Consider the following 25962-nt stretch of genomic DNA (forward strand, 5'->3'; position numbering starts at 1 on the left):
TCGCCACCCATTCGAATGGGGTCCATCTCGCTCGGGAAAGTGCCCCAGCCATGGTGCAATGGCGAGCGTTTTTTGCGTCTTATCGCGAACCGCCGGATCATCGACGAGAATTACCAACAGGTTAAAGTCGTCGACTTTACTCGAGCGAGACCAGCGTTAACAAAGCGACGACGCAACGACGACGAGCAGAAACGGAGTGGCGAGCGCGCGCCAGGAGGAACAGAGGTGGAGAACGGCCGTTGGAGAGGTTAGGCGCCGCCCACGAGTTGGAGGGGAGGCGTGGACCCACCCACTTCACGACGCAGCGCTCCCCCTCGGTGGGCGAGGCGTCAGGCGGCCAATAGGCCCTCCCAGAGCGCCGTGGGTGGGGGCTAGCGGGCGCATCGGGAGTGTGGGTACCGTTTGAGCGCAGTGTCCCTGGAGACGCGACGCTGGTTGCTTGATTTTCTTCTACTCTTCCGGTTTTTCACTCGGTTTCCGGCCGCGTGCGTCCCCGTCGCGGTGCTTCCGGTCGCCGGGGCCATTGTCGAGGTTCATACTATACTCCGCGATACCGCGGAGAGTTCAAAACCGGAATCCAAAGGATTTTGGAAACTGAATTTTCGGAGAAGCAGTCAATTTCTTTTCCTCGTTTCGCCTTGCGCCAGGACTGTGGTTAATCGAGGATAGCGTGCAGTGTTGGTGAGACAATTCGGAGAAGGATTCTACGCGAAAGACGATGTCCACGCTTGGTTTTCGATTAGATTAAAATTCTAGCGCATGGCGGAAACTCCAAGGAAAGTTCACGCGCGAATATCCAAGGATAATTTCCACGGATAAATTCTTCAAGGGTTTACCAGTCGAGGATATGATATTTTCTGGAGAGTACAAGGCGAGGAACGAACGTTTTCAGGAGAGGAGCTCTAGATTGTCTTAGAACGTTTCAAAAGTCTGGTTTCGTTGTTCTTCAGGAAAGATACTGTTCGTGGTTGATTCGAGGTTCTGCGGGGTACCTTCGAATTGTGGTTTGTGAAAGTAGAAAGTTCAGACAGTAGGAGCTTTGGGATCTGTGCAAAAGTGAGTACGAGTCTTCCAACGTGTAGACTTTGAGGAAGAAGAGTTCTTTGAGGCTCTTTGAGAAAGAGAAGAGGACTTTCAGTGACTCCTTGCAAGGATATCGTCGCTGAGCGATTTCTGTCGTCTTTGTGGGGACCGAGTTGGAAGATTTTCGATTGATAGAGGATAATGGCAGCAGGTATGTGTACAGGTTCTTAAGTAACTCTAGAAACATTATTTATGAAACGACGAGATTGTTTCTATGAATTTATTTTGGAAAGAACGACGTTCTTGGCTCCCGATTGGTCTATATTCGAAACAAAAATAACAGAATTAGGGTTAATAGGGAGGAAACAATAACATAAAGGGTGGTTTTCTTAAGGAAGACCAGAAACATTATTTATTAAAAGACGAGATTGTTTCCATGAATTTATTTTGGAAAGAACGATGTTCTTGGCTCTTGATTGGTCTATACTCCAGGGAAAACAACAGAATTGTGACTAATAGGGAGGAAACAATAACATAAGGGGTGGTTTTCTTAAGGAATATCAGAAACACTATTCATGAAATGAAGAGATTGTTCCTATGAATTAATTTTGGAAAGAACGATGTTCTTGACACTTGATTGGTCTATACTCCAGGAAAAACAACACAATTGTGACTAATAGGGAGGAAACAATAACATAAGGTGTGGTTTTCTTAAGGAATATCAGAAACACTATTTATTAAAAGACGAGGTTGTTCCCATGAATTTACTTTGGAAAGAACGATGTTCATGGCTCTTGATTGGTCTATATTCGAGCAAAAATAATAGAATTGGGGCTAATAGGGAGAAAACAGTAGCATGAGGGAGGGAGAGGTTCTTAAGTTACAGTAGAACCATTATGAATGAAGAGACTGGATTGTTTCTATGAATTAAGTTTGAGATAGTAAAACACCGGTATATTTAGTTGTGATTGGTGTATACTCCAGGAAAAACAATGAAAAATCGTACGATTTTTCTTTCTAAATAAATAATGTAAGGATATTTATTTCGGGGCTCGGCGAAAACTGTCAAAATTCAAAGACAATACACAATATAACAGACAAAATCAAATTGCAATACAAAATGAATAACTAATCAATAAATTACTAACACAAATTGATAAACATAGCTGACAATTATAAAACATACAAACATACCTAGTGATTTAAATATAAACATTCATCCAACATTCATATTACGATACATTACAATAGTAAGCTTCCTTTGGAAAAACACAGAATGAATTTGTACACCTAATACAGTAGTATGAGGCTAGGAAATTTTATTGATATAAGGCGGTGATTCCGTGAACAAATTAACACTTTGCACTCGAAGTCTTTTTTTCTGGTATCTACCAGCAACTCGAAATGTTTCTTAGCATTCTATTGCCATCAATTCTAAGTTATCTAGATTTGAGAATAAGGTCACCTTTACTTCGCCGACAATCATTTTATTGACACTTCGAGCTCTAAAGAAATTAAACCTAATGAAACATTAGGTATTGTAGATTTGATGCGTGAAACCTAATGGTGACTGAGAGTCACCTCTCGAGTGCAGAGGGTTAAAACTCTTTGAAGCACAAACAGGGTGCAACGATATCTCTAAATCGGATCAATTAGGAAATTCAGTTTGAAAAATCATTATTTCAACAATAAATAAAGAAAGTAGCAGTTACTATAGACATTAGTCTAAGAGACCTCATGAAAACGAAGGACGTGATTCCCCGAACAAATTAAAATTCTTTGAAGTACAAACAGGGTGCAACGATATCTCTAAATTGGATAAATTACGAAATTCAGGTTGGAAAATCATTATTTCAATAATAAATAAAGAAAGTAGCAGTTACTATAGACATTAGTCTAAGAGACCTCATGAAAACAAAGGACGTGATTCCCTAAACAAATTAAAACTCTTTGAAGGTGCAACGATATCTGTATATCGGATCAACTGGGAAACACACGTTGAAAAATCATTACCGTAACAATAAATAAGGAAAGTGAAAAATACCACACACCATCCTTATCATCGACAACTTATCGTAACACGATACAACCGACAATTTTCTACGATAGCAGACTACTGTCGCCTTTAATTATCGTACTGCAAAGCGAAACGTTTAGACCATAGGTGAAAGAAAACCTGTTTGCACTTACAAACTTGCTTATGACAGTGTCGAGAAGCAGAAAATTATTGTCAGATACTGGAAATTTTACGGGGAACTCACACCTTTTTGTTGCGTAACATTGCAGGTGTCAAACGATCACGTTAATTCCGAATATTTATCTTTCTTTCGTTAAAGGAAGTCTATTTTTTCGAATGTTAGGTGCGACAGACATTCTCGTTGATTTGTGAAGTGGAGATTTTTTGCAGTACTATTCGCTATGTAACGTGGCAAGATAAGCAAATGACAGTAATGATAATACTAAAAAGGAACAACAGGAAGAATTTAACCATTAGGTGCTTTATAGAGTCAGAGGACAGTGAAATTAACGTTGGTCTTGAACAAGAGCGCTGATTATTTAAAACATCTCATTTTTATTATGTAGAAACATTTACCAATGTTATTAAATATCTTGGATACCTAACTAAATATTAAACTTTCCATAAACAATCATTATTATAATTTGATGCGTGTAAATACCGAAGTGTCCAAAACTGTGATATCTACACTCGCTCTTCCTCAATGTTTCTTTTAATACTTAGATTATAATAGATAATGAGTTAAACATTTGTGTTCCAGTTATCCATACGCTGTAGAGTAACATAATATTTAATACATTCTTGTTGTATATAGCGCTTGAGAATGAAAACTGTATCAGTGTCCGAAACGTTCTGTGACCAACTATAAGCCTGTAACGAAATAGTAATTGTTTGACAGAGAAGGAAGTTTTTCTTTGAAACAATTTTGTGCATTTTTTCTCAAGCTATCTACAGCGTGTATAACGAATAAAACAATTTTACGTTTTGATATGTAGTACTTACTTGTATTCATGAAAATAGATATTCGGTTAACTGGAGCTCGGTAAATTAATATTGCACACCTAAATGTTTAAAGGAGTCTCAAAGTGATCCAAACATCTCCAAACGATGGTGGTGGTTGTTACCTGCATGATGTAACTTGGTATTAAATGTAAACAAATGATTAATCCAGTGTCTACTCCTAAAACGACGGAGTAACACCGAATTATGTGTTCCGTGTCGACTGAACGTGTTTGGATATGTTTGAATGTCGAAGTAGGAATTAATCTCGAGTTTCCACTCTTCAAGCGATGTAGATGGTTGTTATTTGAACGATACAGTGATGTGTTCCATGTAAACGAATAATTAATCGAATGATTACTCTCCAGACGATGAATGATGCGTTTCTTGGCGTTTGAACGTGTTTGAATGTTGAAGAAGAGGCGAATCTTAAGCTTCTACTCTCTAAACGATGCAGGTGTTTGTTAGCCGTATCATGTAATTTGGTGTTGAATGTAAACGAATGAATTGTTTTCTTGAAAAGCAAAACAGTATTGTCGAATGGTGCGTTGTGTATCGTTTGAACGCGTTTGAACGCGTTTAAATATTAAAGACTAGATTTGGAGCCTCTCCAAATAATGAAGGTGGTTTTTATCCATTCTAAAGGAATGAATAATCTAATGTCCACTTCAAAAACGATTGAATATCGCCGAACGGTGTGCTTAGTATTGTTTGAACGTATTTGAATGTGGATAAAGAGACGAATATTGAGTTTCTACTCTCTAAACGATGCAGGTGTTTGTAGCCGTGTGATGTATTAGGACCTTGAATAAGTTCTCGCTGTTTTTTCAAAGATGACAGTAGCAGTACTCCGTTCGTGGAATTTCGAATGGTAACACGCATGCAAGGCAGTAGTGTATCTAACCTTAAATTTCTGTGTATGGTAGTTAGTGTAAACAAAGTAATTTTTTCTTAGTTCTGAAAATATCTATTTTTGTGCCAAATAAAGTGTATTTGCGGGGAATTTTATTGCACTACTTTATTCAAAAGAAATCTGCAGCTGAAAGCACATAGAATTCTTGTTGAGACTTATGCTGACAATGCTTTGTTGGACATGTAGAGACTGGTTTCGACGCTTCAAAAATAATGATTTTGAACTTGAGGATAAAGAACGTTCTGGCGCACCGAAAACATTTGAAGACGAAAAGTTGGAGGAATTACTCGATCAAGATCGATGTCAGACCCTAGCAGAACTTGGAAAAACATTACAAGTAGATGAGTCAACTGTTTCAAAACGTTTAAAAGTTTTAGGAATGATCCAGAAGCAAGGACATTGGGTACCGTATGAATTGAAGCCGAGAGACGTCGAACGGCGTTTTCTCACGTGTGAACTACTGCTTCAACGGTAGAAAAGAAAAGGTTTTTTGCACCGCATCGTGACTAGCGATGAAAAGTGGATACACTACGATAATCCAAAGCGTAGAAAATCGTGGGGTAAGCCCGGCCATGCATCAACATCGTCTGCAAAACCAAATATTCATGGTTCGAAGCTTCTTCTCTGTATTTGGTGGGATCAGCAGAATGTAATTTATTATGAACTGCTCAAACCGAATGAGATTATCACGGGAGAGCGCTATCGACTTCAATTGATGCGTTTAAGTCGAGCCTTAAAAGAAGAATGGCCACTATACGAGCAGAGACACGACAAAGTGATTTTGCTACATGACAACGTTCGGTCTCATGTTGCAAAACCAGTGAAAACCTACCTGGAAACGCTTCAATGGGAAGTTCTACCCCACCCGCCGTATTCACCTAACATAGCCCCTCTGATTTTCACCTATTCCGTTCGATGGCACATGGCCTAGCTGACCAGCGCTTTCATTCTTATGAAGAAGCTAAAAAATGGATCGATTCTTGGATAGCCTCAAAAGACATGTCGTTTCTCCGACGCGGAATTCATATACTACCAAAAAGATGGGAGGAAGTGGTCGCTAGTGATGGCCAATACTTTGAATGAAATGTTTTTGTTCCTTATAATTAAAATACAGCTTTTATTTTGTAAAAGAAACAGCGAGAACTTATTCAAGGTTTCTAATACTTTGGTGTTGAATGTGAACGAATGAATTGTTTTCTTGAAAAGCAAAACAGTATCACCGAATGATGCGTTGTGTATTGTTTGAACGCGTTTGAATGTTACGGAAGGAGTAAATTTTGAGCCCCTTCAAACAATGGAGATGGTTGTTATCCAATGTAAAGAAATGAATAATCTAATGTCCACTTCTAAACCGATTAAATATCACCGAACGATGCATTTAGTGTTGTTTGAACGTGTTTGCCAATTAAAGAAGGATTGAATCTTGAGTCTCACTCCCTAGGCGAGGGAGCATTGACTGAATGTTTCTTGACGCTTGTCAATGAACGACTGATGATCGTTCCAAGTCACACCATCCCTCTCGCAACCTTTGACGGGTCACTCGCGAAAGTGGAGGGGTGGTACCTGGTATACGTGAGAAGTTCGATGGCCCAGCGGCAGAAGATACCAAAGGAAATTTGGAACCAAGAATGGATCAACGCGTCACCAACGAAATTACACCAAATTCGAAAATCAACCAGTAATACTGTTCCTACTCTACCAACCAGAAAACTGCAAACGACACTAACAAGATTCAGAATTGGCTATACAGATCTGACGCACAGCTTCGTAATAACTAAACCGTACCCACCATCTTGCAACTTTTGTAATAAACTTCTCACAGTAAAACGTACATATACATAGTTGAAGAATGTCCAGAAATGCAACAGAATTGAATAGAGTTAAAACTTTTAAATATTAAGTGCAGAAATTAATTCCGTGCCTCTATATTCAATCATTTATAACTGTAGTATAAGTAAAGATATTACTCGTTACTTTGCTACTTTTGAATCCTTAACCTTATTTACATTAGAGCGCATCTATATATGTAACCTAAGTTTTAACCTGACGGAAATTACAATTTATCTATGTGATGTTCATTAGTTAACAAATTTTGCTTGTGGTCTTTCTGTGGATGGGATTCGGCACAACTGGTGGAACGTGTATACACATATTTTATAATAAAGATATATATATTAAACATCAAAATTATATTGCGCACAAAACATAATGGGCAGGGACTGACTCGTCCTCACACTGATGACAGTCCAACTTATTCTCTATATATTCTTATACTAAATGAAAATAACCCTACACTTTCAACAGATTATAAGTAGACCTACTCAACAATTATTAGTAATAGAAATTAATTTCGTGACATTAAATTCGATTATTTGTAATTCATTTTATATAAAAATATTCACCCTTCGTTTTGTTTCGTTAAAAAATAACGAAACACGCAGATTGTTTCAACGTCTAGTTTTCTAACTAATATATGCTCCCTTGGAATGTATGACCGTGGGAAGATTAAAAGTTATACGATTCTTCTTTACAAATAAATGATGTGTTTACCTTAGAAAGTCAGAAATAATTTCTACATCTAATACTATACAGGCAAATCTTAACAACAATAATGAATTCCTCAAATTGATAAAGATGTTAATTAAATATAATATATTGGATAAATTGTAATTATATTTTTACCATTCGCACGGCCACTAATAACCTTGTAGTTGATGTGATCTTAAATAAAATAACTACAAAAAGGAAGACGGTGGTTTCATTGAAGTTAATTGTCCTTCATGAACTCTGAATTTATGGCACTTCCACTATCCAGATCGAAACGGGAACTACAGATTCTAAAGCCATTGTTTGGATCAAAAGACTCGAAATACTCTAATCCTTAAAAATAGCCTTTCCTCGCACGCATAATAGAAACGAAACAACAATTCTCACGTGTCGTGTTTCTTGAGACGGAACAATAGGAACATTGTGCAAAAGTTTCTATAATTAAAAATTTCTATTGTTATATAAAAGTTTTTATATATCAAAACGTCTGTAATAGTATCACTACGATTGTATAACTTTATGCGTTATTTATTTCATTTTATTTATCATTAAGTACGAAATGATTCTGCAATTAAATGATCTTTTTTAACTCTGGGTCCTAAATTAAAATATGTTACGAGTGAACTGTAGATGTTTATTATGCAAATTCATATTTTTATCGATTCATATAAAGAACTGAGATTTAAATGAAAGCACGTTTTGTCTTCTAAACGCTATAAAATATACATTATTGTTGATATTACGCATAAGTTTGCTTTTGTACACGTTCTCATGGTTTTCCTAATATTTTCATTCTCCACAAATGCATATCTAAATATCCGCAGTCTAATTATGAGATAAATGATTAAGGGTCTGCTTTGCACCCTCAAAATTAGAATTGCAAACATTTCTCAGATCTTTGTGCCAAATAATACATGTATTAATAGGAAGCAAAACTCAGTGTTGCGTACTTTGATAGTATATACTCCTTGGGATTGTGGGAAGGTGGAACAAATTTGGACACTTTTTGTGATTAATATATTTAATAATTGATTAGAATATTAAGACATCATTAATGCCACGGACATGCTTTTTAACTTGATTCATTTTAAGCTTTTTTCCTCACACGCATACCAACTTAACTCTCACAGGGATAACGAAACTTAATCATTCTTATAAAACGAACAAAGTATAATACAATTTTGTGACTACATTGTACGATGCAGAAATCCAACTTTGGAACTCCGTTTTATTAAATATTCAAAACGTTGCTCATGTTGCTGCACGCAGAGCTAATTGTAAGTTACAGTTAGTCAAGCAAATGGTTAGTATGAATTCAATTCCATTAATATTGAAAACAATATGGATTCTTTTACTAGATAGTCCATTGAAGTAAATTGAAAGTGGATGTCTCGCTTCTAATATAGATTTCTCACATCTATATAATTGAAACACGTTCAATCGATACGGAACGCAGCATTCGGTGTAACTCCGTCGTTTTGGGAATGGACACTGGATTATTCATTTCTTTACATTGGATAACAGCCACTTTCATTATTCGAAGAGACTCAAAATTTACTCCGTCTTTAACATTCAAACACGTTCAAACGTTACACAACGCATCATTCGGTGATACTGTATTGCTTTTCAAGAAAACAATTCATTCGTTTACATTCAATACCAAATTACATGATACGGCTAACAAACACCTGCATCATTTAGAGAGTAGAAGCTCAAGATTCATCTCGTCTTCAACATTCAAACACGTTCAACCGACCAGAAACGCATCATTCATTGTCTTGAGAGTAATCACTCGATTAATTATTCGTTTACATGGAACACATCGTTATATCATCCAAATAACTACCATCTACATTGTTTGTAGAGTAGAAACTCAAGATTAGTTCCTACTTCGACATTCAAACTAAACATTCTTTTACTAGATAGTACATTGAAGTAAATTGAAAGTAGATGTCTCGTTTCTACATAATATAGATTTCTCACAAGCTACATAAATACCTTCAGTATAGTCAAGCATACTGTTAATATGAATTCAATTGCATTACGTTGAAAACAACATGGATTCTTTTACTAGATAGTACATTGAAGTAAATTGAATGTGGATGTCTCACTTCTAATATAGATTTCTCGCATGCTACATAAATATCTTCAGTATGGTCAAGCAAATGGTCAGTATGAATTTAATTGAATTTCGTAGAAAACAATATGAATCTAATTTTTTTACTACATATAATCAACTGAAGTAAATTAAAAGTGGATGTCTCGTGTCTAATATCCAATCAGTGTAAGAAGTATTCGCACAGCAACCAATTTAAAATAAAATTAATAAGAAAATAAATAAGAGGTTAGCATTAACAATAATAAACATTAATTTACGCAAGTTCTACTCTAAAAATATGTAGAAATGTTTGTTTATTATTTCTTTCTCTAAAATTTATTAATAAAATAAATATATGATGTTTTATTTTGAATTGGTTCCAGTACAAATACTTATTACACCGACTGTATATTTTTCGCATGCTATTAGATAGACCGAAAAGTAATGTCGTTTCTTTTACATTAAATTCAAACTTTCTAATACATTTCTATCTTTAATTTATTATATAATCGCCCTCATTGTCACCAGCCTTTTGTCACCTAGTGTGCAAATTTTTAATGCCAGAAAAATCAATGAGCTGATAAATGATAAACAAGTATTTAAGATGGCAAAAACGACATTACTTTCCAGTCTACCTAATACATAGGTACCTTTTGTATAATGTGATATGCGTATCACAAAAAGAACTATCCGCGACACACAAAAATGACTTATATCGTACAAAACGACCCATGTCACCGTTAAAATATTAAACACCCCATTCGTATCCCATAAATATCACCCGAATTACCAAAGTACACATCGTAGAAAGGTTTCTCAGAGATTGAATGAGGCTCGGGTCCTATAGGTTTAGGAAGTCCTGAATACATTAAAAACCGAGTTCTCTATCGTGGACTTTTACGTTCCGCCATCGAATGATATTGAAACATATTGCAAATCAAACGAAATTGAAGGGATGTTTCTATTTTATTGCTTCATAAATACAAATATTCAATGCCTGCGATTTTTATCAACATTAACGAAAACCGCCTTCACCCGATGAATATATTTTATTTTAAAAAATGTATTTCAAATTTCTTAATAAATGATTAATCAATTTCTTATGTTGTTTTATATTTCTTACGTTTTTTAACAACATCTCAATATTTAAAATTTATTACCACTTTTTATATTGGTGTTTTCAGATTTAATTATTCGAATAATATAATAAAAATGTTTTCTGTTAATTTTTAAGATGTTTATTAAACAAATGAAACTCGTTTTAATATTTTTATATACGATCTCTATTAATTGAATCATTTTAAGGAGTTTTTATATTCTCACAATAAAAATCCAACTACTTTAAATATTCAATAAAAGTTACATATTGGTCCTAACGGCACTTTTATTAATTCTGAGGTTATTATCATTTTAAACAGTTTTTATTTTATTTATATTTATTTTAAATATTCAATAACAACGACCTAACCCAGACCTACTACTCTAAATATCATTTTTATTAAATCTATAGTTATGACTTTCTTTTCTTCTTAAAATTGGTCTTGAACAGATTTTTAATAGCTGTATCCTACCACATATCCACAGAAAAGAAGAAACTTAAGTAACTAATTAGTTGTTCACGTTTTGGCGCCATGGATCCTGTTTTAATAAATACCGTTGGTATAATTACAAATATACTCAAAATCTTGATATACAATTACAAATATGATATATGATTACAAATATGCTGAAAATCTTGACATACAATTACAAATATGATATACAATTAAAAATATGCTGAAAATTTTGATATAAAACGATTACTGGAGATCTTACAAATTCAAGGAACCATGAAATCGAGACCCTCCCTTAATCCTTTGACTGCGAAATGCGTATACAGGGTGGGGTATTTTAAACAGGTCACCTAAATAACTCGCTTGTTTTTTAAGATAGGAGAAAATGCATTAGATCAAACTTACTTGGTATCGGAAAGCTCATAATCTGGTATTACCAATTCTTCTGCAGATGGATGCGTCAAGGAGATATGAAGAACAATTCTGTTTTTTTAAATGGAATGGTATGGTTTCCTACTTACAGTCTGGTAGAGTGTTTCAAGACGAATAGAGAGTCGATTAGAGAGTCAATCAAAAAAGACTTGCCATGTAACAGCTCCACCATCGTCATTTTGTTTACAAAATCTAAATAAAAATTATTTTTGTATTACTCAATGTATGTATAATAAACTTCAGCAAATAGATCTTATATTGAGTGAATAGTTTTCAAAAAAGAAATTATTCAATATAGCTACACTCCGGAACAAAAAGATAGCACATCTTATATTTTCCCATATTTTGTGTTAAAAGCTGATTAAGACACATATTTTCTTTTACTGATAACTCAGAGCATATCTGTGTATATAATTTACGATATATCGTCCATAATATATACTTCTACAGGATTCTAACACAAAAAACGTAAATATTATTGTTCGCAAGCGGGACAAAATGATAGCACGTGTAGTAAATCTACGCTTTCCAGTTACACTGAAGTTCGCAAATTGCGAACATTAACCCCGAAACATAGTTAATAAAGTCTGTGATATTATTTCGTGTTGTATATTTGTTCAAAAAAGGCGAACTATTATGTAAAAATGGTTCGCGGATAGAGACTGAACGCGTGTGAAATTGACACTATAATAAAATTGAAAGAATGAACAATATGCAGTGACAAAAATAGCAAGAATTATGAATAGAAGTCGAAAAGTAATAATGAACTTCTTGGAAAATCCGGAAAATTATGGTAAAAAGAAGAGTTCTGAATGTCCGCGAAGTCTAAATGCCCGGGAACGACGTGCAATACTAAGAGCAGCATCAAATTCTAAGATGACTATAAGGCAAATAGCTCAAAGTGTTGGTGGAGACACTAATATAAAGAATGTGAGACGTGTTTTACAAAACTGCAAATACATAACACGAAGAAAATTGAAGAAAAAACCTTGGTTAACTGTGCAACGTAAGATGAATCGATTACACTTTGCGGAAAAGAATATTCATATGCGAAAGAAATGGCGAAGAATAATATTTACTGATGAAGAGAGGTTTAACTTACATGGACCTGATGGTCTGAGTTACTATTTTCACGATATGCGAAAAGAGAAACAGTTTCTGAGTCGTCGGTAAATGGAAGGTGGTGGTGTGATGATTTGGTGCGGTATCGGGTACTATGGTAAAATGAAAATCAAATTTATAATTAGACAAATGAATAGCAAAATGTACTTGGAAATGATTAAGGAACAAATAAACACTTACGCCACCAGAATTTCTGGAGAGAAGTTTATTTTTCAGCAGGATAATGCCGCAGTACACACTGGAAAAGTAGTAAAAGAATACTTTTCTCGAGAAAAAATTCGCGTTTTGGATTGGCCAGCAAGGTCACCCGACCTTAACATTATTGAAAATTGTTGGGGAAATCTTGCCCGAGCTATATATGGAAATGACAGACAATTTGGAAATATTGCCAAATTAAAAAAAAGTATTCAAGATGAGTGGGAGCAATTAAAACAAAAAACTGTTAAAAAACTCCATAAATCTTTGCCAAAGAGAATGATGGCTGTTATTAAATGTAAAGGAGGAGCCATAACATATTAAGCATTAAATATCATTCGTTGATTTATTGTTATACACAATTTTAAGTTAAATGTCCTATCATTTTGTCCCACTATATTTCCTTAACAGTTCTTTCTTTTTTTAATAAAATTGTATAGACTGGCGAAATTGAATCCAATTTTATTTGTGTATGTTTATAGAGGTATTTTGCAAGAATGTATAAAAACAAAACCTTAAAACCTTAATAATATTAATTTTAATGTGTGCTATCTTTTTGTCCCGGAGTGTATGACTTTCACGCATTCAAAGTGGCATATACAGATGTAAGAAGTTAATCCGAATTATTCTGAAAATGATGTCTATATTCAACCGACACACGGTCGCACGCGTTGATTTATTTCGAAACACGAATTATGCACGCGACCCATAGGATGACAAACGCATGTTTCTTTCGTGGCTTCCGAAACACGCGTAAGCATGAACACCATGGAGGTCCGACGGTCGTTTCGATGCGGCCAGTGACAGCTAGTGATTGGATTAAGCACTTAACAAGTAGCTTGGCTGCTCATCGTGTACATTCAAACCCTCCGTGAATACTATTCACGTTGCGCCAAAAGTTCTCCGCATTTATTTACTGAATAATTAATGTAAACTTTTGACAAATATAAACTTTGTATTGGTAATAGCAAAACAAACAAGATAAGGAGATGGGACTAGATATTTGTACTTTCTCTAACAATTTTGAGTACCGTTTAGAGTATAGCTTTGTAATATTACGCGAAAAACCAACTATCAAACTTGACATGCAAGTATATAAGAAGACGAGCTTGCTCTGTAGTAGATACAAATGAAATTTGCCAGGCAGTGTCATCAGCATTGCATCGATTTAGACTATGTATCCATGTTCATGGCCGCCATTTTGAACACCTGTAATGGCAGGAAGCAAATAGACGTCCAAGTATTCGAAAAGTACTCTGAGACAATTTATTAACTTCCCGATTTATAGGGAATCCATGTCTCAAGGTCATTGGAGTAATTTTAGCCTATTTTTAACCAATTTTTCGTGTGCGTGCGTGCGTATGTATGTACGTATGAAAACAAATTTTTCATTAACGTTTTCTAAAAAACGTGTATGTTTATGTGTATGAATCTAACTTAGAGCTGATTATATTTTTATTCTAATTCGGTCCAATAGTTTTTTAGTTTTTTTAAGAAAACTTAACTCAATAACGCAATCTAGATGGGAGAATATAAATTTATGAGTGAATAACTAAACGGAAATAAATAATATATATACATATATTATTATTATTGTTATATTTATGCGTATATAGTACATGTATATATACATACAGGGTGCTTCAAAAGTATGGAAACAGTTAAATATTTCCAAAATGGAACATTTGTGAGAAAAATGGTTTAGATAAATGTTTTAGGGTTTCAAAAATTCTATTGAACGATCGTGTCCGTTTGACCTTCAAAGGACCGGTCAAAGTCACGTCAAGGTCAACATGATTTTTTTAATGGAACACCTCATTTTTTATCATGCACTGTGAATGCTGACTATAAGACCTTTTCAAGACACTAGTTTCAAACATTTGTTTTATTCACGATAGACGGTGCTGTAATCAGAAATCGGGAAGTTCCTTGTGTGGCTCGTAAAGGGTCGCACACAAAATAAACATGAATAGCTATACATATGAATTAATCGAGTAAGAACAACCCTACTCGTTTTCTATTGCAGTTAACTTTGGGTGACCTCGAATGACATTCATAATAGGTAATTGTATTCGTCTTGAAACACTCTACCAGACTGTAAGTAGGAAACCATACCATTCCATTTAAAAAAACAGAATTGATTTTCATATCTCCTTGACGCATTCACCTACAGAAAAATTGGTAATATCAGAGCCTCCTGATACCAAGTAAGTTTGGTCTAATGCATTTTCTTCTATCTTCAAAAAGGAGCAAGTTATTCAGGTGACTTGTTTAAAATGCCCCAGCCTGTATATAGCAATCAAGAAGGGAGAACACAAGCAGACATTTGGAAGTAGATAGAACCAACCCTTACATTAATTTCTATGTATTAACCCCGCTATATTTGTTTGTTGAGTTTATAGTGCTTAGCTGGGAAAAGCTACTGACTATTCGCTCCGTTTATTTGCTATTGCACTTATTTTATTCCTTATCTTTTCGCCCTAGGCTTTTTCCATACTTCATATTTGTGTTAGTCAGCCATAACCCAACCATGAAAAATCTGGGTGAACCTCTGAGGATTCGAACCCAGGCTCTCAGCGTAGTAGTCGGCTACGCTACGCACTGCTTTACTGTCCGCTCCAACTCCGCTATATTTATGAACCTAATTCAAATTTATTTTCTTTAACACCTTACCTTCGGAATTAACTCTAGTTTTTCACTGGAAAGTTCTGTCCATATATGGCCAATATTGCAGTATCCATGTTAGGGGTACGTTCACAATCAGTCCTCAACCTCGAAAAAGCAGAAAATGAAATTTTCTTAACACTTTACCGACAGGTAGCGTTTGGACCTATATGTACTTAAATTCAATAATATTGTTTATTTTCATAACATTAGTGTTATATTATATTATATTATATTTATACAATATTTCATAATCCACATATTAATGGAAGCATACAATGTAATAAATAAGAAAGTATTGTTTGCCATGGAAAAGAGACGATTAATAAGGTTAATTAACACCTTACCGACCGGTAGCGGTTCAACATTCTATGCCCTTCTCACCGGCTCACAGTGCGGAGTAAGTGGACAAAATTCAATATTAGTATATATCACAATGTGAGGCAGATTTCTATTGTAGAAAATGTGTGTTAGCGTGGAAATTGTTATAAATAATCATGTATCAATCATTTGTATCCATAATACAATATACAACAATAATATATCAACAATTTTTATTATTTTTAATTGGTTTTTAGTATTTTTTGGTTTGTAACTATTGAAAAGGTGATATGAATGTAAGCATAGATGGAGATTGTTGGAAGAGCGTAAATGTGGATATAGAGGAGTGAAAGATGAACACTTAGGTTTATGTCTGAGCGATAGCGGTCCTGAAGATGTGGTATGGTTTGTCGTTCAAAGAATTGATCTTTAAGAATGTATTTGCTACAGAGAAGGGATAGTATAAACAATTAGAGAAATAGGAATTAGTATCATAGGGTGTAGAATCAGATACAAGCGAGTTTTCAGAGAGAGCGTTTCATAGAGTTTCCAAGTAAGAAAAAGTTAAAACGGCAGATAGTGTAAAAAGTACAACCTGTGATCACATATTATTATATAAAGTGAAAAGTAGTGGTGGAACATTGTTTTTTAAAAATATAATAGAGAAAGGACTGTCAGACGTGATTTATTAGGAGCAAAATATTCTTTCTTGTCCAATTATTATAACTAGTCTAACTAGTGAATATATTTATATAAATTGTGTATAATGGAAGGCACCAACGAAGGTATATACATTTTCTTTTATATTTATTGAAAATAGATTTATTTTTTCTATCGATGTTCAATGACTGAAGTGACATTTATCTCTTACGAGTACCTAAATCTTTAAATAAACATACAGACCAAACGGCAAAAAATATCCTGAGTTCTCAACTTATTTGTATACATTATTTGTTATATTTTAAGAAATTTCTAAGTTTTTTTGCAAATACTTGCAACGTTCGGTTTTACATAATTTTTAATAAGGGACCGTACTGTTGGTGTACGGTCACAATTGGAAGATAAAAATTCTGATTCAATTGATTTATGGATTTCTATAAAAATTATTTCTGACATTCTCGGTCAAAACGAAGCATATTTTGTTAAAAAACATATGGGTGCCACTTCTATTATTTATGAGAAAAAAATTCCTAAAGAATTCGAAATATGGACTACTAAAGCGAAAATTTTACAATATTACATCATTTCTCTGTATGATAATCATAAACTCACACATACCGTTGGATTCAGAATAAAAAAACGCTTTTACTGATCTAGAAATAAATCAAAAATTTCGAGGGGGGGGGGGGGTGTAATTTAAAAAAAAAATTCGTTTTTTTTTTTTAAATTTGTTGGTATTCGTTTATAGGCCTCTAAAAATAGTGTAATGTTTACTTGAACATTTTTTTGATATCTCTAATCGTTTCCGAGCAAAAGTAAAAGGGGCGGCTCGGACAAAAGGGTTAATTTCTCCCTTAAAACGCGTAAGTCGCACGTACTGTAGATGGTGTAATTCATAGGAAGGTCCCACAAATAAGTATACAAAGTTTCATCAAAATCGGGGTTTGTTAATTTTTTGTTAAATTTGATAATTTCGTTGTGAATTTATTAATGTTTATGGTTAATTTTAATTTTTTTTTGTGAATAAATAGCAATATATTTACATTAGTAATGAAATTTTGATTTTTGTCCACAATTTTGCAATTTGTCCTCACTGTGCGGCCGCTCGGCAACAGATTTTCCCTGGCACCGGGAATTGTATAAAAATACGAGAGCTTACAGAGCAAAGCAACTTGTATCTCAATTCAAAGTAACAAATACTTGCTAGTTACCATAGCAGTTACCGGTCGGTAAGCGTTGGGGACAAAAAGTCGATTAATCGACTACCGGTCGGTAAAGTATTAAGATCAATTAGAGTCATTCCACGTCAATTACAGTCATAATAAACAATCTATAATATTGTAATATTCGCGCCTCCTAAACCCAACAATAAGGAGTCAAAACCAGAACACGAAACGTAGGTTATGGGATTGGTCGCGTAGGTAAAGCGGTCGACTGTAGATCCGAGAATCGTGGGTTCGAATCCTCGTTCCTTATTTTTCGTTTAGACTCCTACAATATTTGCACGCCTGTCACTTATATGTATACATATAACCAACACACGGAGATCACCATATTAGGGGTACGTCCACAATCAACTCTCAAACCTTTGGAAAACAAAAAAAAAATATACGTGTAACCTCCTCCTTTTCGAAGTTGATTAAGAAGTAAATTTTCGTCGATATGTGTAACGCCGCTCAATACCAGAGTTCCTTCACTAATGCGAAAGCATCAATCCCTATGTCATAATTTCGATAAATACCTCCGAAAGCTCTCGAGCGCAATTACTCATGATTAGAGTAGCGACGCGTCGCAGCGTCGTTATCGTCATGAAAAATCGCGCCACGTGTGTCAGCGGCTCGACGATAAAACTGTTAAACGAATTGTTTCCAGAATTCGCCACGTGAGCTGAGCATCACCAAGGACGTTCGCTGCGCGACGATGACTGATGGTCGAGAGTAACGTCGACTTGGCGGCGTCTCGTTAGCTGTCCGACGCGGCGCGTTACAGTTCTCGAACATCGAGGACGAAGGGGAAATGTGATGAAAGGATGTGACGGGAAACAATGCTCGATGAGAAGAAACGGCGATGACGATCTGAAGAGATACCTGTCTGTCTGTGAAGATCGCTGGGAGGAGCAGAGGTGGGAAATATGCCTCGACCGTCGAGGGACACTTACGGCGATCAGAAGCCGCCCTATTCCTACATTTCCCTAACCGCGATGGCCATCTGGTCGTCCAGGGACAAGATGCTGCCTCTGGCCGAGATCTACAAGTTCATCGCGGATCGGTTCCCCTACTATCGCAAGGACACGCGTAGATGGCAGAACTCGCTCAGGCACAATTTGTCTTTCAACGACTGCTTTATTAAGGTTGGTAGCTTTCTTCGCTTCTTGTCGGTATGAGACACAAAGGATGGGTGTTTGTTAGGATAGGTATGCTTGTTGAGTATACAGTATGTCCTCAAATGTTAGAAGTCCTTGAAAATGGTGGTTCGGGGGATGATTTGGAACAACTTTTTCCTTAGCGAAAATGTTGTCCGAGGCTTCGTTAAAGAGATATTAACGGAAAACGCAGACGAATCAGAGTGCGAGGATGCCGGTGGACCGCCCACGGTAGGCGTGGCTACGCCCTAGGCGACTGCGCTCATACGCTACAGCGGGCGGTCCACCGGCATACTCGCGCTCTGATTGGTCCGGGGTTTTCTGTTAATATCTTTTTAACGAAGCCTCGGACAACATTTTCGCTAAGGAAAAAGTTGTTTCAAATCACCTCCTGAACCATCTCTTTCAAGACCTTCAACATTTTTGGGACACCCTGTATAGTTGCAAATGGGATCATCAGGAATACATGCGCCATTAAATGTGAAAAGATTGATCGCACTTGGCGAAATTCCTTGACGATCTACATCAGAGAATAGGAATTTTCCAGCAACAATGGTTTTAAACAATGAAAGTGTCCATAAATTTGTGCAAATTGGAACATCAGGAGAAAAATACAAAAACAAACTAAAATTGGAATTTTTGTAGCTTTACTCAATTGTTCATAACTCCGGTATTTATCCATAGATTTTTTTCAACAAAAGCTTGTTTTCTTCGTAAAAGTGCGATCTATACGTAAACAATAAGAAACTGGAGATAATTTGACAATTTCTATTTTTCCATGGCGATGGAAGAAATATTCGTGTTCTATTTTAGCCAAAAAAATCAAAGTTTCTCATATACATATATTGGTCCGTAACACTTAAACTATTGAACTGATTTGAAAACAATATTATAAGCAATTGTTGGAAATTCGATTACCTTAAATATGGCATCTCGCACGACCCACTCGGACGTTTCTAACTCGAGATATGACCTAAAATGTGAAGGTATCCCAGAAAAAAATCGAAAAAGAATTCAAAAAATCATATAAAAAAAACCTATTCATAGAAAAAATTTTCATTGCGATTTTCGACTTTAGCAGGCCAAAATACATAAAAAAAAATTGTGGTATTGAATGTACATTTTGGCTGTGAAATAGTGTTATAGTTTAAAGAACTACGTAAAAATTTTTTTTAAATTGAATGATATTATTAAATAAAGTAAATAATTGTATTATAGTTGAGAAGGAGGGATACAAATTTATTTATCAATAAGATAAATAATCCCATTATAATTTAAACGATTGAAGTTTCTTTAAATTAAGTTAAATTATTAAACGAAGTATATAATTGTAGTACAATTGAAAGAAACGAATAGAAATCATACTTCTTTAAATTAAATATAATTCTTTTAACCAGTTAAATAATATTATTATAAATTGAAGAACTAGGTACAAATTTTTGTGAAAAAAATGATTAAATAAATATTCTCAGGTTTGGTATAAGCGATACTTTGAATACCATAACGGAAGAAGACAAGCGCGTTGAAAATCGCATTTCTAAAGTGTAAATATTTGAAGACCGTGTGTCCGCGACTTTCTCGTGATAATTAAATTTTTTGCCAGTTAATAAGCGTTCCAACGACCGTAACCATAATCTGATGGCGTCAGGTCGAATGAATATGGCGGATGGCTAATTGCTTCCCAAACCATGTTACGGAGTTCCTTTCCCCGTTCGCGATTACCGCGTGTGATCGAGCGCTGTTATGGCGGAAGGTAGTTTGGACAGTAAGCTTGACTTACATTCAAGTCGGATTAATGAAATACAAAATGGCGGATTTAATATGGTAACCAAAGCGGTTAACTTGAAATTATTGAACGTTATGTGTATTTTACGAGCAATTTTTATCGTAGATACTTGAATAGCATGATTTTATAAATATTTAGATAGTTTCCAAGTTGAAATACATGAGTATGACCTCGACAAAATACAAAATGGCGATTCCAATGTTGTGGACATAGTGATAAGTTTAAAATTAATAGTTGAACAAATTTGTATGTATTTTACATGTAGGTTTTAACGTACTTGATCTGTATGATTTTCTAATTATTTAGGTAGCTTCAAAGTTAAAATTTACAGATATGATCTCGAAAAAATATGAAATGGTGAATCCAATATGGTTGGACATAGCGGTTAATTTGAAATTAAGAACGTTACGTTTCTACAAGCAATTTTTAATCAACTTCGAAAAGTAGGAGGTTATTCAATTCGACATATATATTTACTTTTTTTTTTAACATTCTTTTGAACCGTATGTATTATACAGATATTTAGACAATTTCCAAAATAAAAATTCACGTGTGTTTATGATCTCGACAAAACACAATTGAATTTCATCTTTTACCGTTTCTATCCAAACATAATAATTAAATGGAAATTGAACTTGTAATCGAATAAAAATATCCTTCTATCTTATATCCCTAACTTTGAATTTTTTTAAACTTTTCATTTGTAGTCTATCATTTTACCAATTTATCGCTTAGCAAATGACTAAAACCTATTTTAAAACGCTTTTTTGGCACGTTTAACCTCACTTTTCTCGAAACCATACTGGTGCCATTTTGCAACCAAATTTAAATTCTGAAAAGCTCTATTTATGTTCAATTGTTCGCTCTAAGGAGACTCATTGCCATTGAAATTATTCTTTTCCGCTTAGTAACCGCAGCCTCAAGCATAGATAAATAAAGTGTAGACATGATTAATGGATCTTAATTGTACTCGGTAATTTGAATTACTATACGCGCGCATTGTATAATAATAGCAAGCGTGCAACCGTGTAGAAATGTATTAGTGCATTTCCTGTGTTAATATTTTTTTGATTACAAAGAGTATGTATGGGGCAAATTTTACTACATTTTACACGAATTCTGTTTTATTTAATTTTATATAATGTAGGGACACTTTTATGTAATTTAGGGACTACTCCTTCAAACTATAGTAGAATCATTTATATTATTCAATCATTTTATTTAATTTAAGTACATTTTTATGTTCTTTGAAGTTAGAATAAAATTATCCACATATTTTAATAATTCTATTCAATTTAGAGAAATGTTTATCCACTTCTTCAATTTATAATTAGATTACTTACCTGGTTAAGCAATTATATTTAATTTGAGTAGATTTTTATCCGCCCCTTTCAATTATAATACAATTATTAACATTCAGTAGCAGCACTTTTTAGTAATTTTTAGAAGGTCTACGAATACGGGAATTAATTTTTAAATTTAATTTCACGAAGATAAGTTTAGATGCAATAACACAAAATTGAAGAATCGAAATATAAATAAAATAATTTTTGGAAAACAAATATAACCGACTTCGAAAAAATATTAAAACTGCACTAAAGAGTATGAAATATTTTATAGTTAATTTATATGAATACTCACCAGTTTTAGATACAATTGCTTAAAAGTATGAAATAATTTCTATTTCCTTTATATTAGACTATGTTAAATATAATTTTGCCGCAACAATTGTTAAAAACATTAAGAAATTTATGAAACTTTCAAATGGTAACGTCGTGAAACCATCTGTCATTATATGTGGAATGTTTCATCGCAATTGGTTAATTCCTCGCAGAGTTACATCAAAGAACAGGAATTTTGCAGTAAAAATTGTTAGAAACATTAAGAAATTTATAAAACTTTCAAATGGGAACATCATGAAATCAGCTGTCATTAAATGTGGAAAGTTTCATCTCGATCAGTCAATTCCTCACAGAGTTACATCATATAATAGGAATTTTGCAGTAACAATTGTTATAAACATTTAAAAAGTCCATACATTTTTCTAAATTCGAACATCATGAAATTATGTGTCATTAAATGCGGAAGGCTCGATCGTGATCGGTTAAGTTCGTGCCAAGTTACATAAAAAAATAGGAATTTTGCAGTAACAATTGTTATAAACATTTAAAAAGTCCATACATTTTTGTAAATGTTATCATCGCGAAAACCTATGCGACAGCAAAATGTGAGGGTTTTCATCGATTTCATCGATATCAAACCCAACATACGTGAAATAGTACTTTTTTTTGCGATAAAAGTGATACAAAATGATAAAAAATAAACCAAGGTCAAATGTTTTTTTTATTGGACCAAGTGGCAGCGATGCTCTACTAGATGCGCAGAAAGTTTCAAACTGATTGGTCCATCCGTTTCGGAGTAAGAAGCAGTACAACACTTTTCGGTCTTTTGCAAAAAAAAAAAAAACAGATAGAAAATGAGAAATCACAAAATGTCTTGATAACGGGATCACCTAGGAGACATACTCTACCAGATGGAAGAGGTTTCATTCCGATTGATGAAGTTATCTCGGCGTAATCGGTGAATAAACATTTAAAAAATATATATATGTATATACAGTGGGTGTAGAATGTATTCGTACATCAATCAATTTCACAAAAAACTTTTGTGCGAAATTGTAGTTTATTAGGTCCGTTTTTTTAGAATCAATGATATTCTACATATTCTCGGAAATCCCTAGTATATAGTTCAAACAACAATTACTAGTTTATATAATTTGCGAAATTAACAAGAAAATACGAAAAATTGGTAGAAGTATAGAAGCAATAAGTATTCGCGTGGTTCTTATGACGAACAATTTACAGTAGAATTTGTAACATAAGCAAATCAGTTTATTGCTTCGTGGGAATTGGAAAACATTAAATTTCCAGTAAAAAAGACTTAAAAAATGCTCTAATAAAGGAATGAAAGATCCTATCCCGAATAACATCGACATTTATGATAGTTAATTTAATGCCTAGAAGAGTTACAGTAATTATAAAATCAAAAGGAAATCACACGTAGTATTAATTATTTATAAATTAATGTAAATTTCGCTTTTTTTTTTAAATGAAATTTTAAAAATTTAACACATACGAATACTTATTGCTTCTGTATTTCTATCGATTTATTATTTTTTCTTGTTGATTTTTTACTTATACAAAATACCTAATCTTTTCGTACCGTATCTATTCTAGAGATTTCCAAGAATATGTAGATTATCATTGTTTATAAAAAAAGAAGTTAATAAATTACAATTTCACATAGTTTTTTTGGAAATTGATCGGTGTACGGAATACTTTGTACACCCACTGTATGTAAACAATAGATTTTAATTATTTCTTGTAAATATAGAAATTACCGAAGCCACAAAAGTATTTGAACACAGAACAATGAGTTCCAAGAATCAATGAAAACACAGTTTTTCGGTCACTAAATGTAAACATTGATTGTATACACGTCGAATTGAGTAATCTCCTCCTTTTCGAAGTCTGTTAATAATAGTCATTTGTTTAAGACAGTCTAATACTGTCCTTTGTTTACAAGAAAACGTACAAGTTCTTCGTATTAATATTCGTATCTGTTATGTTACTGTAGGACAAAATAAAGAAGCTTATAACATTTAGCGAACTAATAGCGACTTAATATTCATACAAGCGCACGATATAATATTTATTGTATTTTTACTGTTAAACGAGCTTCCCTCGCATGAATTTACAATAAGTATTTACTTACTAAAATGAAGCTTGTAGAAGCTTGTTCAGGAAAGATACGATCGTGTACTAATTGCATTGAATTACTAATTACAAACGAAACTTTGTAGTCGACCATGTAGATCCTATCTACCTATGCATCCGTTTTATTTATTCCTACTTAAAAGTGAAAGTGGAAATGTCGCGTACCTCTTTCCTTCGGGAAAATAAAAATCGACAGTTTTCGAATAACATTTTAATAAAGAATTTTAATAATTTTTCTGCAATCATTTCTACAAAGTCGCGAATCGGTCCCCTGCGGTGTTTGGGTTAGTTTTGATCGTTTATCGAACAAACATTGCGAACAAAAGTTTAGTGGAACGATATAACAAATTTATTCACTTTTGATTTATTCTTTATATGTAGAATATTTCATAAAAATATTCTATAAAAATATTATGTAATATTTTTATGAATTATATATTAGAGGGACCAGAAAGTAATGTCGTTTCTGCAGATGTCAATACTTGTTTATCATTTATCAGGTCATTGTGTACCAATTGATTTTTATTGATCTGAGTCTGAAAATTTGCACTCTAAATAGGAAAAGGTTGTTGGTAAAGAGTGCGAACATAATTGACTAAAAATAAAAACTTGTTATGAATTTATTTGTTAGAATTTAATGTAAAAGAACCGACGTTACTTTCTGGTCCCCTTAATATATATTAAGAATATAAGAAAGAATTAATCAAAGATAAAAAATAAAAAAGAAGAAATATAACGATGTGGAATAATTTAAGAAGTAAGATGATCGTCACGTTTATCACAAAGTAAGATAATTACCACTAACTATGCGATCATTAAACTGTCGATTTTATAAATTTGTGATACAAGCAAATATGCTAAACATAATAAAAAGAAAAACCGAATATTATTGATATTATAATAGTCGTTAGAATATATTCTACCTGCATTAGAAATATTTTTTCTACACTTTCTATATTATTATAGATAAATGTACAAAATCTAGTCTAGCGATGATGTACAATTCTAATCATACTAAACGGTATATTTACGCAAAAGAAAATATTAATAATATTATATTAGTTGATAGAATGTATTCTACATACACTACGAATATTTTTTGTATACTTTCTATATTAGTATAAATAAATCTAGAAAATCCACAGTCTAGTGATGAACACTATCTGGTACAATGCTAAATAGAATCAAAGGGTACATTTATGCAAAAGATAATTTTAATAATATTATATTAGTTGATAGAATGTATTTTACAGACAATACGAATATTTTTTGTGTACTTTTTATATTAGTATAAATAAATCTAGAAAATCCACAGTCTAGTGATGACGTACAATGCTAAACAAAATCAAAGGATATATTTATGCAGAAGGAAATATTAAGAATATTATAAAAATATATTAATAATAATATTACAAATTTTATTTTTAGATGAGCTTTACAGAAAAAAATACAAACAAATATTTAAAGTGTTTCTTAATCGAGATTTTTGAATTT

The 25962-nt window shown here is 33.6% G+C and overlaps 1 protein-coding gene across 1 annotated transcript in view; it reads left to right on the forward strand.

The window, feature by feature from the left end:
• The first annotated feature begins 977 nt into the window (after window positions 1-977).
• The window catches only part of LOC128885674 (hepatocyte nuclear factor 3-beta-like), a 29298-nt gene continuing 4313 nt past the window's right edge, over window positions 978-25962 (forward strand). The window contains exons 1-2 of the mRNA XM_054139851.1: window positions 978-1234; window positions 18417-18894. Of these exons, the coding sequence (XP_053995826.1) occupies window positions 18676-18894 (219 nt within the window). The 5' untranslated portion in view covers window positions 978-1234; window positions 18417-18675. The remainder of the gene's footprint in view (window positions 1235-18416; window positions 18895-25962) is intronic.

The sequence above is a fragment of the Hylaeus anthracinus genome, unplaced genomic scaffold (assembly GCF_026225885.1).
Source record: "Hylaeus anthracinus isolate JK02 unplaced genomic scaffold, UHH_iyHylAnth1.0_haploid 11981, whole genome shotgun sequence".
Lineage (NCBI taxonomy): Eukaryota > Metazoa > Arthropoda > Insecta > Hymenoptera > Colletidae > Hylaeus > Hylaeus anthracinus.